General features: G+C 43.3%; 1 protein-coding gene across 1 annotated transcript in view; it reads right to left on the minus strand.

Annotated features, from left to right (window-relative positions):
* Positions 1–16,920, minus strand: part of LOC130294325 (uncharacterized) — a 309,439-nt gene that overhangs the window by 279,754 nt on the left and 12,765 nt on the right. The window contains exons 5-7 of the mRNA XM_056543944.1: positions 15,413–16,098; positions 5,348–5,409; positions 2,244–2,462 (exon numbers count right to left, since the gene is read on the minus strand). Coding sequence (XP_056399919.1) covers positions 2,244–2,462; positions 5,348–5,409; positions 15,413–16,098 — 967 coding nt within the window. The remainder of the gene's footprint in view (positions 1–2,243; positions 2,463–5,347; positions 5,410–15,412; positions 16,099–16,920) is intronic.

Raw genomic sequence — 16,920 nt, forward strand, 5'->3', positions numbered from 1 at the left:
CCAACATATGGGTGTTTTTTTTTTTTGCGTTTATGTCAGCATCTCTGCAACTATCAGCCACCCTTGTGCAAATCACCAATTTTGGCCTCAAATGTACATGGTGCTCTCTTACTCCTTACCCATTTTGTCCGCCCGCAGAGCACTTTACATATACATATGGGGTATTTCTGTACTTGGGAGAAATTCTGTTACCTATTTTGGTGGACTTTTTCTCCTTTTACCTCTTGTGCAAATGAAAAATATGATACACAAGCATGTTGTAATTTTTATTTTTTATTTTTTACACTGACATCCTGGTGTAGCCCCAAATTTTATTTTGTGGGGTTAAAGGAGGAAAACCCCACAAAATATGTAATGCAATATCTCCAGAGTACAGAAATGCCCCATATGTGGACCTAAACTGTTGCCTTGAAATACGACAGGGCTCCGGAGTGAGAGAGCCCCATGCGCATTTGAGGCCTAAATTAGGGATTTGCATAGGGGCAGCTGACCGATGTGAGGATTGTGGGGGTCTCACATGGAGGGGGCGTGCCGGCGGCGCCTTTAGAGTTGACATACATTTTCAGAAATACATCTCCTTTATAGGTAGTGTATATTTCTAAACCTGGTGCAAGGCTGGTCACAAAACCACTGGATTTACTAAGAGGATGAGGCCCGATTGTGTCCTCATCTCGGCTGCATTGATGGGGGTCCATCTATTGGGCCTAGCCCAAATAGCATTGGGGTGCTGGGTCACCAATTGATGGGCAGACAAGTTTGTTTGAGCCACCATCAAATTCACAAAGTTCATTTCAGTGAGGACTGTGGGGTTAATTCTGATTCCTGGGCGGCCAACAAACCCAGGAATCAGTGGCTCATAACCGCCCAAAACTGGGGTCCTGATGGGGTCACCTATATGGGGGGACAGGGGGAATTGTACGGGCGACAGGGTCACGAGTATGGGGGGGCCTCTACTGGCATTTCCCTGTGGCGCCACCTTCTAGGGAACTCTTCATCATTAGATGATGATGAGGGGGAGGAGGAAGACATATCTTTCTCCTTTCCTTCATTGGTGTTGGAGGCAAGCGCATGTCTTATTCCTCTTCCACCAAAAAGACCATTTCTAGGAGGGTGTAAGTGTGCATGTGTACATGTATAATGTTTTCAATTAATTTCAGTGTGTGTAGTGTAGTTGTAGTGTAGTGCTTTTAATTTTAAATGCAATTTTTTGGGGGGGACCCCCAGGGATCGGTGCAGCCACACAGCGCAGTCACTGGTGGCACGGACTCATACGCCCCCCCAAAAAGAGAAAAAGACAAAAAAAAAAAAACTGAACACCATAAAAAGCTAAGGGCAGGAAGCAGACTGACGGGTTCCTTAGACCAGTGGTCCCCAAACTGTGGCCCTTCAAATGTTGCAAAACTACAACTCTCAGCATGCCCAGACTGCCATTGGCTGGCCGGCCCTTTCACGATCAGACGATCACCAAAAGATAAGGGCTAAGTGTTCTGATCCCTGGGACCCTCCTGCACATGAGTAGTGTTGCTCGCGAATATTCGCAATTCGAATATTATTCGCGAATATCGCATATTCGCGAATTCGCGAATTTCGCGAATATAGCGCTATATATTCGTAATTACGAATATTCGTTTTTGTTTTTGTTTTTTTCTTCTTCACAGTACACATCACAGTGATCATCCCTCTCTGCTTCCAGCTTGTGTGGTGTAAAGAAGGCTCTAACACTACTGTGTGAGACTGGCGTGCAAAAATTCGCATATGCGAAAATTAACATATGCTAATTTACGCATATGCGAAGTTTTACGTATGTTGATTTTGTATATGCTAATTTTCACATATGTTAATTTTCGCATACGCGAATTTCCGCATATGCGAAAATAAAACGAGAATATAACGACTATGCGAATATTCGCGAATGTATGACGAATATTCGTCCATATATTCGCGAATATTCGCGAATTCGAATATGGCCTATGCCGCTCAACACTACACATGAGTACAGTGCTTGTGTATCTTTGGCTCTTCCATAAAGATGATATGGAAAGACACAGACCTGTCTAAATAATGTTCCACATCTGACAATGCTTTTCAGAGCAAAAACAAACAATGAAGTGGGAAGAACTGCATGTAAAGCTCAGAGACAGGATTGTGTGGGGGCAAAGATCTGGATCCTTATGTAGCTACAGTGCAGATGCAAATAGAGTCTTATGTGTGGTCTATGTTTTGCTGTACTTTTCGATACTCACTTTTTAACTTGTATTCAAAATATGACATCCACTGGTGCATTGTCGAATCTCCAAACATGTAAAGGAACTTTCCCTTCAAACATGCGTTCAGTTCCTCCATACTGTGATAGGTTTTCATTGTGCATCCTTTCGGGTACCATATTTCCTGCATGACATGTCCACTGGGATATTCTAAGCCCATTCCAGTTTTGCAGTATTCTTTATTCCCTAAACTTGAACCTTTGTAGATAAAAGAAAAAAGTAATATTTCCCTTTTAGAATTATAAATGTGCATCACAGTTGCAAAGGCATACATCTGCTTAGTACTGAATGCATCAAAATATTTATGAATGTGAAAAGTGTCAACTTAAAGGGGTTTTCTCAGGATAGATCATCAATGGCTGATAGGTGAGGTGCTGACACCCCCACCAATCATTTGTTTGGCACCTGCACTACACAACTAATGGGTCTGGAAGCTGTTGGCTCTGATCAATTGGTAGTGATGGCACTGCATTACTGCAGCTAAGTGCCCGTTCAAATTAACAGGAGCTAAGATGCAGTAACTAGGCCACACCACTATGCTGTGGTCTTCTGGTCTAGTTCACTGTGTAGTGCAGGCACAAAACAGCTGATCGTGGGGTTATCGGCACAATGCCCATCAGCAATTGATTGCCTATTCTGAGGTTTGCAGAGGGCTTGGACTGCTCTACTGTCCCATAAGACAAAGAAAAAAATAAAAAATAAAATTTGGGGTCAATGAGGGGTCAAAATGCCTCATTGACCCCTAAATTATTTCTTTTTTTTACAGTAACAGAGCCCTATATGTTACATTTTCCCAAGAGAAAAAGACATAACAAGAAAAACTATGAAAAACAATATATGTCACACTAGCTGGTACAATATTCCAGCTAGTGTGACATATATACTATTAACCCCATGTGGAACTTAACTTAGTTGTATAGTTTATCTACATATTCTTCTACCGATATATCTATAAATGTATTTCTTTTTATTATTATTATTATTACTTTTTTAATATACTGCATTCAAGACATTTCTAAGTAGACTTGATAGAAGAAATGAAGAAAAAGTCGGCAACTCACCAGCGCTGGTTCATGGGAGGTTTTCCTTCATGTGAGGTACCCCCTACCTGTCTGTCTCTCCCCTGCAATTGTTTGTGAGTATGCCACAATAAAGGAAATCCTCACATGAACCAGCGCTGGTGAGTTGCCGACTTTTTCTTCATTTCTTCTATCAAGTTTACCTTATTGCATATATAGTCAGAGCACCACCCGAGTTCTATCAGCAGAAACCGTGATCCCTATACCTTAACCAGTTGCCCGTGCACAGACTTAGCAGTGCCGAGTTTGCCTTCTTCTTACATTTCTAAGTAGTTTCAGTCACCTTACTGGAAACTTATCTTCTACCGTATTCAACAGGGGCCTCCCTGGTGGAAATTAATCAAGTTTGTCCTCCCCCTCTAAGGGTTGATCATACACTACACTACTAGAGGGCTTCAATGTGATGCGGCTCCTGCGCGACCCTATATGAAACATGCGGGAGTGGGAAGTTTTTAGTCTTACGAAAGTTATGATAAAATGATTAGAACACACACTTTGCGGGAGTGGGCAGTAATGGTCAGAAATCCAGTGGGAGCAGGTGGGATTGGGATTAAAAAAAGCAGTCCTCTGCAGGGCACTACACTACACACTTAGACATATGGTGCCATGGTCGCAACATCACTACATTGCCATGCATTGAGCCCTTATTGGCTGGTGACTAGAAAGCTAGATATATACACTGCTCAAAAAAATTAAGGGAACACTAAGATAACACATCCTAGATCTGAATGAATGAACTATTCGTATGAAATTCTTTAGTCTTTACATAGTTGAATGCGCTGACAACAAAATCACACAAAAATTATCAATGGAAATCAAATTTATCAACCCATGGAGGTCTGGATATGGAGTCACACTAAAAATCTAAGTGGAAAACCCCACTACAGGCTGATCCAACTTTGATATAATGTCCTTAAAACAAGTCAAAATGAGGCTCAGTAGTGTGTGTGGCCTCCACGTGCCCGTATGACCTCCCTACCACGCCTGGGCATGCTCCTGGACAGTCTGTGGTGCAACGTGGCGTTGGTGGATGGAGCGAAACATGATGTCCCAGATGTGCTCAAATGGATTCAGGTCTGGGGAACGGGTGGGCCAGTCCATAGCATCAATGCCTTCCTCTTGCAGGAACTGCTGACACACTCCAGCCACTCCACGGCATCTCCAGACTCTGTCACGTCTGTCACATGTGCTCAGTGTGAACCTGTTTTCATCTGTGAAGAGCACAGGGAGCCAGTGGTGAATTTACCAATCTTGGTGTTCTCTGGCAAATGCCAAACGTCCTGCACGGTGTTGGGCACATGCACATTTGTGGCCTGCTGGAGGTCATTTTGCAGGGCTCTGGCACTGCTCCTCCTTGCACAAAGGTGGAGGTAGCGGTCCTGCTGCTGGGTTGTTGCCCTCCTACGGCCTCCTCCATGTCTTCTGATGTACCGGCCTGTCTCCTGGTAGCGCCTCCATGCTCTGGACACTACGCTGACAGACACAGCAAACCTTCTTGCCACAGCTCACATTGATCTACCATCCTGGATGAGCTGCACTACCTGAGCCACTTGTGTGGGTTGTAGACTCCGTCTCATGCTACCACTAGAGTGAAAGCACTGCCAGCATTCAAAAGTGACCAAAACATCAGCCAAGAAGCATAGGAAATGAGAAGTGGTCTGTGGTCACCACCTGCAGAACCACTCCTTTATTGGGGGATGTCTTGCTAATTGCCTATAATTTCCACATGTTGTCTGTTCCATTTGCACAACAGCATGTGAAATTGATTGTCAATCAGTGTTGCTTCCTGAGTGGACAGTGTGATTTCACAGAAGTGTCATTGACTTGGACTTCATTTTTTTAAGCAGTGTACTATTAAGTTAGATTCTACTCCTGGTTTTGGCTTGCAATTGTGCAAAAAATTTACAAAAATACTTTTGTGTAAATACATCATTTAGCAATGGCAATAAATTGAGTTACATGTATTTAACAATGATCAGAAGCTTTGAAAAAAAGTATACTTACTGTTGCAGAGAACGACATTAATAGCTGGTATATTTACTGGTATTTCCACTCCATAATTTGACCTAAAGGATAAAACGAGTTACTTTCAGCAAATGTATATTTACAAATAATTTAACAGCTTCTAAAACTTCTACATATTACAGCAATACAGCTGAGTAACATCCAGAGGCGTAGCGTGGGGGGTGCAGGGGGGGCCGGCCACACCGGGCACAACATCTGGGGGGGCGCGCTCGCACTCGCAGCTCTCTGCCCCTGCCTGGCTAACTCACTCTCTCTGCAGTGCTGGCTGTGCAAATCCGATCCGAGCTGCCGGGTCGCCGCCCACTGTGGAGGCAGTGGCGGATCCAGGGGGGGGGGGGGCAACGGGGCAATTGCCCCCCCAAGATTGTTGCCCCTCTTCCTGAACTATCGCATGGTGGAGTGGGAGCTGTCGGCTGTCCCGCTCCACCACCGCTTTCTCACGCCCGTCACCTTGCTATCACACGCCGCGGCTGCTCCATTCCTGCAGTCAGTGAGAGCCAATCACGGCAGGAAATCACATCCCCACGGCTCTCACTGACTGCAGGAATGGAGCAGCCGCAGCGTGGGAGAAAGGTGGCGGGCGTGAGAAAGGGGGGGGGGAGCAAATTATAAGTGAGAGGGGCAAATGAGGAGTAAGGGGCACATGTCAGGGGGGCATTATATGTGGGGGCACATGACAGGACCCCCCCCCCCCCCCGTCATGTGCCCCTCATATATAATACCCCATGTCCTGTGCCCCTCACATATAATGCCCCCCCTGACATGTGCCCTTCACATATAATGCCCCCTGTCCTGCACCCTCAGGGGGCATTATATGTGAGGGGCACATGTCAGGGGGGCATTATATGTGAGGGGCACAGGACATGGGGCATTATATGTGAGGGGCACAGGACAGGGGACATTATAAGTCAGGGTCACTGTACAATGTAATAAACATAATATTTTTATATAGCAAAATGGAGGCACGGGTCGGCATTGCCTGGTGTCCCGCAATATAACACCTGTACCTGGAGAGGTGCCGAGATGTAAAAGCCGCAATCCTAATGTCAGTCTTTTGGTGCTCAGTGATAAGCAGAGCTGGAGCAATGGATCATACCAAGCCAAAAGAAAGAATGCTTAAGGCACTCGATGTGCTGACATCATGCTTCTTTATTCAAACAAGGGGATACACAGACATCGGGAGGGGAGACGGGGGAACAGGCCAACAACTGTTTCGCTGCAAACGCAAGCTGCGTTGTACCCCCTTGTTTGAATAAAGAGGAAGCATGATGTCAGCGCATCGAGTGCCGTGAGCATTCTTTCTTTTGGCTTGGTATAATATTTTTATAGTTCGAACATTCACGCATGCAGCGATACCACATATGTTTATGTTTATTTTTGTTTACATATTTATTTTTTTAAATGTGAAAAGGATAGTGATTCAAACTTTTATTAGGGGAAGAGGTTAATTCACATTAACTTTTTTAACTTTTTTTTTACACAGTTTTATAGTCCCCATAAGGGACTATTACATTTTGGTGCTCAATTGCTCCAGGCTGCTGAGGCATCCTGGAGCATGGAGTCAAAGATCAGACGATGAGGATGCAGGTAAGGGCCCTTCCGCTGTCTTCTAAGCTGATTGGGCTGCTCCGCTAAGCTGCCAGGATGGATTTTTTTCTATTTTAGACACCGCAATCAAAGTTGATTGCGGTGTCTAAAATAGAAAAAAATCCACCTAATGGGTTAATGCCAGGCATCACCAGGATTGGTGATGTCCGGTATTAGCCACGGGTCCCAATGGCTGGTAGCCATCGGGACCACCCCGCTATGAGCTGACCCTGTGTCATAGAAGTGGAGCAGGACAAAGACGTACAGGTACACCCTTTGTCCTTAAAGGGGTACTCTGGTGGAAAACTTTTTTTTCTATCAACTGGTGCCAGAAAGTTAAACAGATTTGTAAATTACTTCTTAATCCTTCCAGTACTTATTAGCAGCTGTATGCTACAGAGGAAATGCTTTTCTTTTTTTATTTCTCTTCTGTCACGACCACAGTGCTCTCTGCTGACCTCTGCTGTCCATTTTAGGAACTGTCCAGAGTAGGAGAAAATCCCCATAGCAAACATATGCTGCTCTGGACAGTTCCTAAAATGGACAGCAGAGGTCAGCAGAGAGCACTGTGGTCATGACAGAAGAAAAATCCAAAAAGAAAAGCATTTCCTCTGTAGTATACAGCCCCTAAAAAGTACTGGAAGGATTAAGATTTTTTAATAGAAGTAATTTACAAATCTGTTTAACTTTCTGGCACCAGTTGATTTAAAAAAAAAATATATTAATTTCCACTGAATTACCAATTTAAGGTGTTAAAGAGTACCTATCATAAAACAATATTTTCTAAACTAACTCTGATTATATTTCCTAACTACACCTAACACTCCCCTGCCCTTTAAAAAGCTGTGTATCATACCTTTCCCCTTGCTCACATTGTGTGAGCTCCCGGCAGGAGAAAGTGGGCGTTCCCCAGCAGGCGCCAGGACACTGAAGCCTGCAAGAGCTGTGCCTCGCCATACCCCGCACACACTTCCTGAATTTGATCTCTTGCCAGGCCGGGAGGAGACCAAACTGTTTGACTTGCGGCAGGTAACAGAACAGAGCCACCTAGTGGCTGTTTATTCAATCACATTAAAAACATATAAAGGTTGAGAATTTTTACAGCAAGTAGATAGCAAAGTGTCTTATAATTACATAAGGAACAATATATTAAAAGTTTAGTTTGGTGACAGGTACTCTTTATGTATAAATAATGCCAAAAATCACTATTTAGTACATTTACCAAAACTGGACAATTATTTTATTTTTTATTAATTATTAATTTTTTCCTGACTCCACATATGGCAGAATAAATTCCTGGATCAATGCCCCACCTCCAGAAATCTAGTATGCATAACTTCTAATATTATTACTAATATTTCTCCAGAAAGGCATCCAGGTCCCCCTTGAGCTTGTTCAATGAATCAACCATCACAACATGTTGGGGCAGAGAGTTCCATTGTAAATAATCCCCTCCTGTGATGATGGTAAAACACCTTTTTTCCCACAGTGAAGAAGGGTGGCTGGGAGGGGGGCCACAACCTAACTTCTAAATGGGGACCTATAATAACTTGAGGCACATAGCTGTGGGCCTATATCAAACTACACTATATGGGGCATACAATCTGGAGAGGGAACCTGCGGCCTACATCTATATGGGGTCCTATAACCTTTATAATATATATATATATATATATATATATATATATATATATATATATATATACACAAATAGTTATAGGCCTCTGGCTCTATGCCCCCATATGTCATATATAAAAATATACAATACATAATAGTAACATAGTTCAAAAGGTTGAAAAAAGAGCAGAGTCCATCAAGTTCAACCTATAACCCTAATGAGTCCCTACTGAGTTGATCCAGAGGAAGGCAAAAAACACTCATACTAGAAGTAACATTTCCTTCCCGACTCCAAATATGGCAGAATAGATCTCTGAATCAACGTTCTGTCCCTATAAATCTATTATCCATAACCTGTAATGTTATTACTCTCCAGAAATGCATTCAGGCCCCTTTTGAACTCTCTTAGGCTGCATTCACACTTCGTTTTTACATTACGGGTGGCAGATCCGGCTGGGGGAGGGGAAAACTGGTCTCTCCTGTACCCTAGCTGGACCACCGCTGAACTCTATTTACTTTAATGAGCCGACCGGAGTCACCATTTTTGACCCATATGCGGTTTCCTGACTGGACCTAAAACCACTGCCGCGGAGATCCAATCATCCAGCATGGCGGCCGGAGGTCCCCTCACATTGCTTCGGCAGTTTCCCGGGGTCTTCTGCTCTGGTCTGCAATTGAGTAGACCAGAGCAGAAGATCACCGATAATGCTGATCAGTGCTATGTCCTATACATAGCACTGAACAGTATTAGCAATCGAATGATTGCTATAAATAGTCCCCTATGGGGACTATTAAAGTGTAAAAATAAAAGTTAAATAAATAAATAAATAAAAGTAAAAAAATGTGAAAAACCCCCTCCCCAATAAAAATGTAAATTGTCCCATTTTCCCTATTTCACCCCCAAAAAGTGTAAAAAATATATTTTATATACATATTTGGTATCGCCGCGTGCGTAAATATCTGAACTATTAAAATAAAATGTTAATGATACTGTACGGTGAACGGCGTGAACGTAAAAAAAAAAAAGTCCAAAATAGCTGCTTTTTTATAACATTTTATTCCCCCCAAAAAATACAGATCACGTTGCAAAAAATGAGCCCTCATACCGCCGCTTATATGGAAAAATGAAATAGTTATGGGTCTTCAAAATAGGGGGCTTTTAAACGTACTAATTTGGTTAAACAGTTTGCCATTTTTTTTAAGCGCAACAGTAATAGAAAAGTGTATAATCATGCGTATCATTTTAATCGTATTGACCCAAGGAATAAAGGACAAATGTCATTTTTACCGTAAATTGTACAGTGTGAAAACAAAACCTTCCCAAATTTGCTAAATTGCGGTTTTCTTTTCCCCACACAAATAGTATTTTTATGGTTGCACCATACATTTTATGGTAACTGGTCACGCAAAGAACAAGCCCTCATACTAGTCTGTGGAGGAAAATATAAAAGAGTTATGATTTTTTGAAGGCGAGGAGAAAAAAATGGGCTTAAGGGGTTAATCTATTCATTTTTAACCTTTTTGCTTTTTATATAGTTAAAGGGGTAGTCCAGTGGTGAAAAACTTATCCCCTATTCTAAGGATAGGGGATAAGTTTGAGATTGCGGGGGGTCCGACCGCTGGGGCCCCCTGCGATCTCTCTGTACAGGGCCCCGGCTCTCCGGCCTGATAGCGGGTGTCGACCCCCGCACGAAGCGGCGGCTGACACGCCCCCTCAATAGATCTCAATGGCAGAGCCGGAGATTGCCGAAGGCAGCGCTTCGGCTCTGCCATAGAGTTGTATTGAGGGGGCGTGTCGGCCGCCGCTTCGTGCGGAGGTCAACACGCCCTATTCCCGCGGGCTGTCGGAGCTCCGTACAGGAGATCGCAGGGGGCCCCAGCAGTCGGACCCCCCGCGATCTGCAACTTATCCCCTATCCTTAAGATAGGGGATAAGTTGTTAACCACTGAGTCACCACTGGACAACTCCTTTAAAGAACATTTGAGGTTAGTTTTACTCTCCTTGGCAATGAGTCTTTCTGTCTCCACTGTTCCGGCTTTTATCTGTTTTTTACATATTCCACATTTTCTCTATAGCTTTGTAATGCATCTTCACTGCCGTCCTTTTTTAGTAGATTAAATGCTTTTTTTTTGTTATTTATTGCCCCCTAACATTGTTATTCATCCATATTGGTTTTCTCCTATTCCTGACCCTTTAATTCCCATAAGGTACTGTATGTACCTCTTATAGTGAGAATTTAAAATATTTTTAAAAGTCTCCCAGAGGAACCCCGCCATCTCTCCTGCAGCCCCGCGAGTCATCAGCTCTATGGAGCTAAGTTTGCTCCGTGGCTGATGACTCACGATACAGGGGCTGGCGGTTTGTGACGTCATGGCTCCGTCTCCTTGTGACGTCATGCCCCCTTAATGCAAATCCGATAGGGGTAAAATGAATAAAATGCATAGGATAAAATGTCTAGAAGTGTAGTACCCCTTTAAGGGCTTCTCAGAATTGATCAAACTTTGCTTTCCTAAAGTTCATTGCTTTTTGTGGCCCCTCAAGAGGTTCCCTTATTGAAGAACAAGTTATAATTCATTATATTATCACTATTTCCTATGTATCCTTCTATCTGCACATTAGTTACTCTGTTGGGTCTGTTGGTTAATATTAAGTCCAGTAGGGTGCCCCCTCTTGTCGGGCCCTGCACCATTTGGGACAGATAATTGTCTTTAGCTATAGTCAGAAACGTGTGTCCTTTATGAGATTCACAGGTCTCAGTCTCCCAGTATATATCAGGATAGTTAAAGTCCCCCATTATTATCACCTCATTCTGATTTGCTGCCTTGTTTATTTGCCTCAGTAATTGATCTTCTGCCTCTTCCATTATATTTGGTGGCTTATAGCAAACCCCATTAGAATTTTTTTTTATTATCTGCGTATATTTCTAACCAAATTGACTCCACATTATTGTTTCCCTCCCGTATATCCTCCCGCAGTGCGGCCTTCAGACTGGACTTTACATAAAAACAAACTCCTCCCCCTTTCGGTTTTGTCCGATCCTTCCTGAATAGACTATAATCCTGTATGTTTACCAACTAGTCATAGCTATCGTCCAACCAAGTCTCTGTTATACCCACTATGTAATAATTTTTCTCAGACATTATCAACTCCAGTTACTCTCTTTCATTAGGCAGACTTCTGGCATTAGTCAACAGGCAATTCAAATGTGTATGTTTTTTTTCCTATGAAACTTATCCCTATTAACTATTCTAACTCCTCCCTCCGCTTTACCCCCAAGTACATTAATAAGTCCCAGCTCTCTATCTACACTGTATCTCTAGAGCCTGTATCTGAAGAGAAGTCGGCCAAGTTCTCCATGAACTCAAACCCCTCCTTCCTACACCAGCTTCTGAGCCACTTGTTTACCTCCCTAATCTCCAGCTGCCTCTCTGGTGTGGCTCGTGGTACAGGTAATATTTCAGAAAATATTACCTTGGAGGTCCTTGCCTTAAGCTTGCGGCCTAAGTCCTTGAAATCATTTTGAAAGGCACTCCACCTACCTCTTACTTTATCATTGGTGCCAATATGTACCATGACTGCTGGGTCCTCTCCAGCCCCACCCGGCAACCTGTCAACCTGATCCGCTATGTGCCAAGCTCGAGCGCCAGAAAGACAACACACTGTTCAGCGATTCCGGTCTTTTGATCTCCCTGTCTGTCCCCCTAATAATGGAGTCCCCCACTACCAGTACCTGTCTGGCCTACCCTGCACTCCTCCATCCCTACTTACTGGAGCAGACACCCCCCTGGCGGTCAAAGGCAGAGTCTTGCTGCAGTACTGCTAGCTCTGAAAGGGCATCCCCCTCATCTGCCAACTGGGCAAACTTGTTGGGGTGTGCCAGTTCAGGACTAGCCTTCCTGACACGTTTCCCTCTACCCCGTTTTCTAATTGTAACCTAGCTAGCTGCCTGACTGTCCTACACCTCCATCCCGCTATCCTCCCCCACCTCTACCCCACAGAGTGCCTGCTCAGTGAGAAGCAGACTCTTCTCCAAGTTATCAATGCAACAAAAAACTAGTAGGAAATAATATCTTGACTACCTTGAAGATGATTATGTCGGAACTGTATAAACATATTCTATGCTGTGGAGTATGCCTTTGCAGTGTTATTAGAAAATTATTTATTGATTAGGTTTTAAGGGGGCACTGGGGTTGCCACTTTGTCTACTCCCAGCGTCACCTGAAAGAAAAGATCGAACTTCATTCTGGAAAACCTCACCTTCAATATGTTCACAAGTGACATGAAAACAATGAGTCAAAGATAGCAAAACCAAACTTCTAACAAACCTCATATCTCCCCTGATCTGGATCTACCTTTATTGATAATATATACCATGGCTGCATTATCCGTGACAAACATTACTGTGTTTTTGGTCCACAACCTACCCCAAATATATTCTGTAGCTACTAAAGGGACAACCTCAAACAGGGTTGAGGTTTGGGAAAACCCCGGATTCTGCTCCACCTCCCCTGGCCAGGCCACTGCCAACCAATGCCCTTAAAATTTAACTGCAACACCTTTAGGAGAGCTGTCCGAGATAGCCTACAGGGAATGGCCATCTGCACATGGGATTAAAAAAGATATACCATTCCACCCTGAGAGAAATCTATCCCACATCTGCACATTGACCACTGACTCCTTATCCAAGTGCACAAAATTATCTTGCTCGGGGATGGTGGGAAAGCCAGGAGTCTGGATACAAACATTCCACCTTTGGGAAGAATGTGCATGGAAAAATTGCGCATACCTAGCAATAATTGCAACTCCAACTTCGTGGAAAGCTGAGATCTAACCAACCTATGAATCGTATCTCTGATCCTAACTAGTTTGTTCTCTGGCAGCTGGGCCTCCATACTAGAAGCGTCTAAGATCACCCCTAAAAACACCAAATAAGTAGCAGAACCTTTAACCATTTTCTCTGAAACAGGCACCTTAAGCTCACTGAAGATAGCTCTAAGAGCCAATAGATTTTATGGCCTGGATCCCAGGGATTCCAACAAGAGGAAATCGTTCATGTAATTTGTCACAATCCGACCCCCAACTACCTGTGACAAAATCCATTGAAATGCTTGCGAAAACTGATCAAAAAGCCAGGGCCGGCTTCTCAAACCAAACGTCAACCAGTTTGGATTCAGAGATGTGGAAGCATATATAACACTTGGCAACATGTTATATATGGTAAAATCTTTACCTGGTGAGTATATGAAGCTCGTAAGTTACCCCCACCGCCCCATAAGTAGTCCCTTGGCGGAGAACTATATTTACCAGGTCCCGTCGCTCTGGCCGTAGTAACTCCACTCGATGTGATTGATGGCCCACGTAACCCCTCTGCTCTGTCTGCTTAGGGAGCAGAGCGGTGATGCATCTCTGCAGCTTTTTTTTATACAAAAAAAGGCTTTAAACCTGTAACCCCCCCCCCCCAAGAATTATATTTTTCCATATACAGAGCAGTCAACAATAGTTTTTTGTATGGCCAGCTATAGTTTTTATCGGACAACTTATAAACTCCTTGTTTTGTGGGATGTGAGGTAACTCAAAAAAATTACGTTCCAAGATAAATACCATTTTAATAGTTTGAACATTATATAATAATAATAATTATTATTATTATTAGTCCTTTATTTAAACAGCGCCAGCACTACACTAGAGCTGTGTCACTTTCAGGCTATGTTCACACATAGGGGAAATTTATCATCCTTCTACCTGGAAACAGCTCGCCATGTGGGCAAGAGTGAGGGGTGTCATGGTCGTGCCAAATTTATTTCAATTTCTGCATGTTTGCAGCACCGAGCAGGTGTTCAATTCCCTAAACACACACATGAAGCCTGAGATGTGCCAGGATTTATGTATGAGTATTTATAAAGTATGCACCTCGACATAAATCAACGTGCCCTTGCGCTGGGGGAGCCTATTTATTTTTTTAAGAAATAGATGTTGCTATATCCCCCCCATAGTATTTTGGTCAGTATTTTTAGCCAAAAGCAGAAATAAAACTGAAACAGAAAAAAAAAACTGAATAGAAAGATTTTCATCACATCTGTTTTTTGGACCCATTCCTAGATTTGGCTAAAATACTGACCAAAATACTATGTGTGAACATAGACTTACAGGTTTTTCCAGCTAAGGCCTAATTCACATTGCTGTCGGACTCTGCTATTCGGAGTTCCGTCGGCAATCCGGCCAGAAGGTGGGGAGTTTAGTGGAGAAAAAAATAGTGCAAGCACAATTTTTTTCTCCACTAAATTCCTGTAAAATTACCGGATCACCGATGGACCCCCTGCAAGTGAATGGGGTCTGTCTGGACTCGATAGTAGCTGTTTGCATCCGACCTGTTTTAGGGTCCGATCGCCGCCCCCCCCCCCCCCCCAAAAAAGAAGATCCGATCGTACCCTTAACGGGTCGGATGCGAACGACAATGTGAACCTAGCCTTAAAGGGGTACTCCGCTGTTCAGCGTTTGGAACAAAATGTTCCTAATGCTTAGAGCCGGCGCCGAGAACTTGTGACGTCATAGCCCCTCATGCCGTCACGCCCCCTCCCATAGGCTTGCATTGAGGGGGTGGGGCGTGACATCATGAAGGGTGGGGCTATGACATCACAAGCTCCCGGCGCCGGATCTATGCATGCTGGGAATAAACCTATAAATGCATCACTATTTTTTTTTTATTGAAATTGTAAAACTTTACAATATAAATTACAGTTGTGTGTTGTGTTATATACGCCAGGATATTAGGGGAGGCCCTCACAAATATGCCAATAGATTAATGTGCTAACAGTACAAGTATTTATAGGAATACATACTGTGTAAGGAAACTGTTTTCCAGTTTGGACAGCTGTGTAGCAGAAGTTTTCCAATTTTTAAACTCAGTAAATGAATCGCAGTGGAAGTCCTGAGGTTTGACACAATAAAAGTATTCTTCATTCTCGTGGTCAGCATATTCACAAAGTTCTTCCTTTTTATCGAGAGCATATCCGCACTTTGTCACCATTTCTTTACCTTTACGGGTAAACTTTCCTACGAATTCTACTTGGCCATACCAGCTGTTCCTTGACTTCCAGAGAGCAGAGACAACTTCACTTGGGTGCATAAGAAATACAGTCACCATAACTTTACCTTCCCAAAATAAGGTGAAATGAATATGATACGTTCCATTGTTAAGATCTTCAATTCTCCCTGAAGATCCGGCTCTCTTATCTGGGTTGGAAATTCTTGCTCTGAGATAGTCTCCTCCATAGGATTTCTTCTTTCCCAGATAATCATACACATCAACCTGTACAATTAATTGATCCCCGACACAATAACTGTTTTGGGGGTTTTTAATGAACACTTTGCTTTTTGTAGCACTTGTTGCACTGTCTTTATCAATTAAAGTTACTTTAGGTATCCTCTGGTCTATCTCATTGAAGATTTCACTTATCCGCATTTCTATTTCTGAAGCCTTCGCAGTGGTGTTCCTTAATATAATTCCATTCTCTCTATTAGAACACTGTCAGACAGAAAAAAATATGATTATTATTATTGACAATAGCAACAATAAAATACTTCAATCATCAGTAATAGTACAGTGACCCCCCGACTTATGATGGCCTCGACATATGATCATTTCAACATATGATGGCCTCTCAGAGCCGATCGTATGTTGAAGGCAGCCTCGACATATGATGCTGCTGTGTGTCGGGGCCATCGTACAAACAGCTATCTGACAGCGCTGACAACTTCAGCAACTGACAGATAGTTGTTTAATGTGCCCCGTGTGCCCCGTTCTGCCTCCTGTTACTCACATGCTGTCCTGCTAACTCATACAGGCTTCCACTGTGAGCTCCGTGTAAGCCCCGCCCCCCCAGTGCAGCCAATAGCCTGCAGCATCTCGCTGCAGGCATCCAATGAGCTGCTGGCTGCCCTCCCCTTCCTTTCCTATAGAGCTGTAGTCGGCAGGATGGTAATGGAGGACATTCTGTCCCCCCTGAAGGTATTTAAAGAACTGTACAGTACTGTATGTGATGTCACACATCACATACAATACATATACACACTATACACCCCATACATCAATGTTTCCCTATCAGTATGCCTCCAGCTGTTTCAAAACTATAACTCCCAGCATGCCCAGACAGTCAATGGCTGTACATGCAAGCTGGGAGTTGTAGTTGTGCAACAGCTGGAGGCACCCTGGTTTGTTAAACACTCCCCATACACTCCACATACAATGGTCATCCCAGAACCAATTAGCAGTTTCCCATAGAGATATGTATTCAACATACAATGGTTCCGAGGCCCCAGAACCAATTACCATTTTTACATAGACATA

The sequence above is a fragment of the Hyla sarda genome, chromosome 10 (assembly GCF_029499605.1).
Source record: "Hyla sarda isolate aHylSar1 chromosome 10, aHylSar1.hap1, whole genome shotgun sequence".
Classification (NCBI taxonomy): Eukaryota; Metazoa; Chordata; class Amphibia; order Anura; family Hylidae; genus Hyla; species Hyla sarda.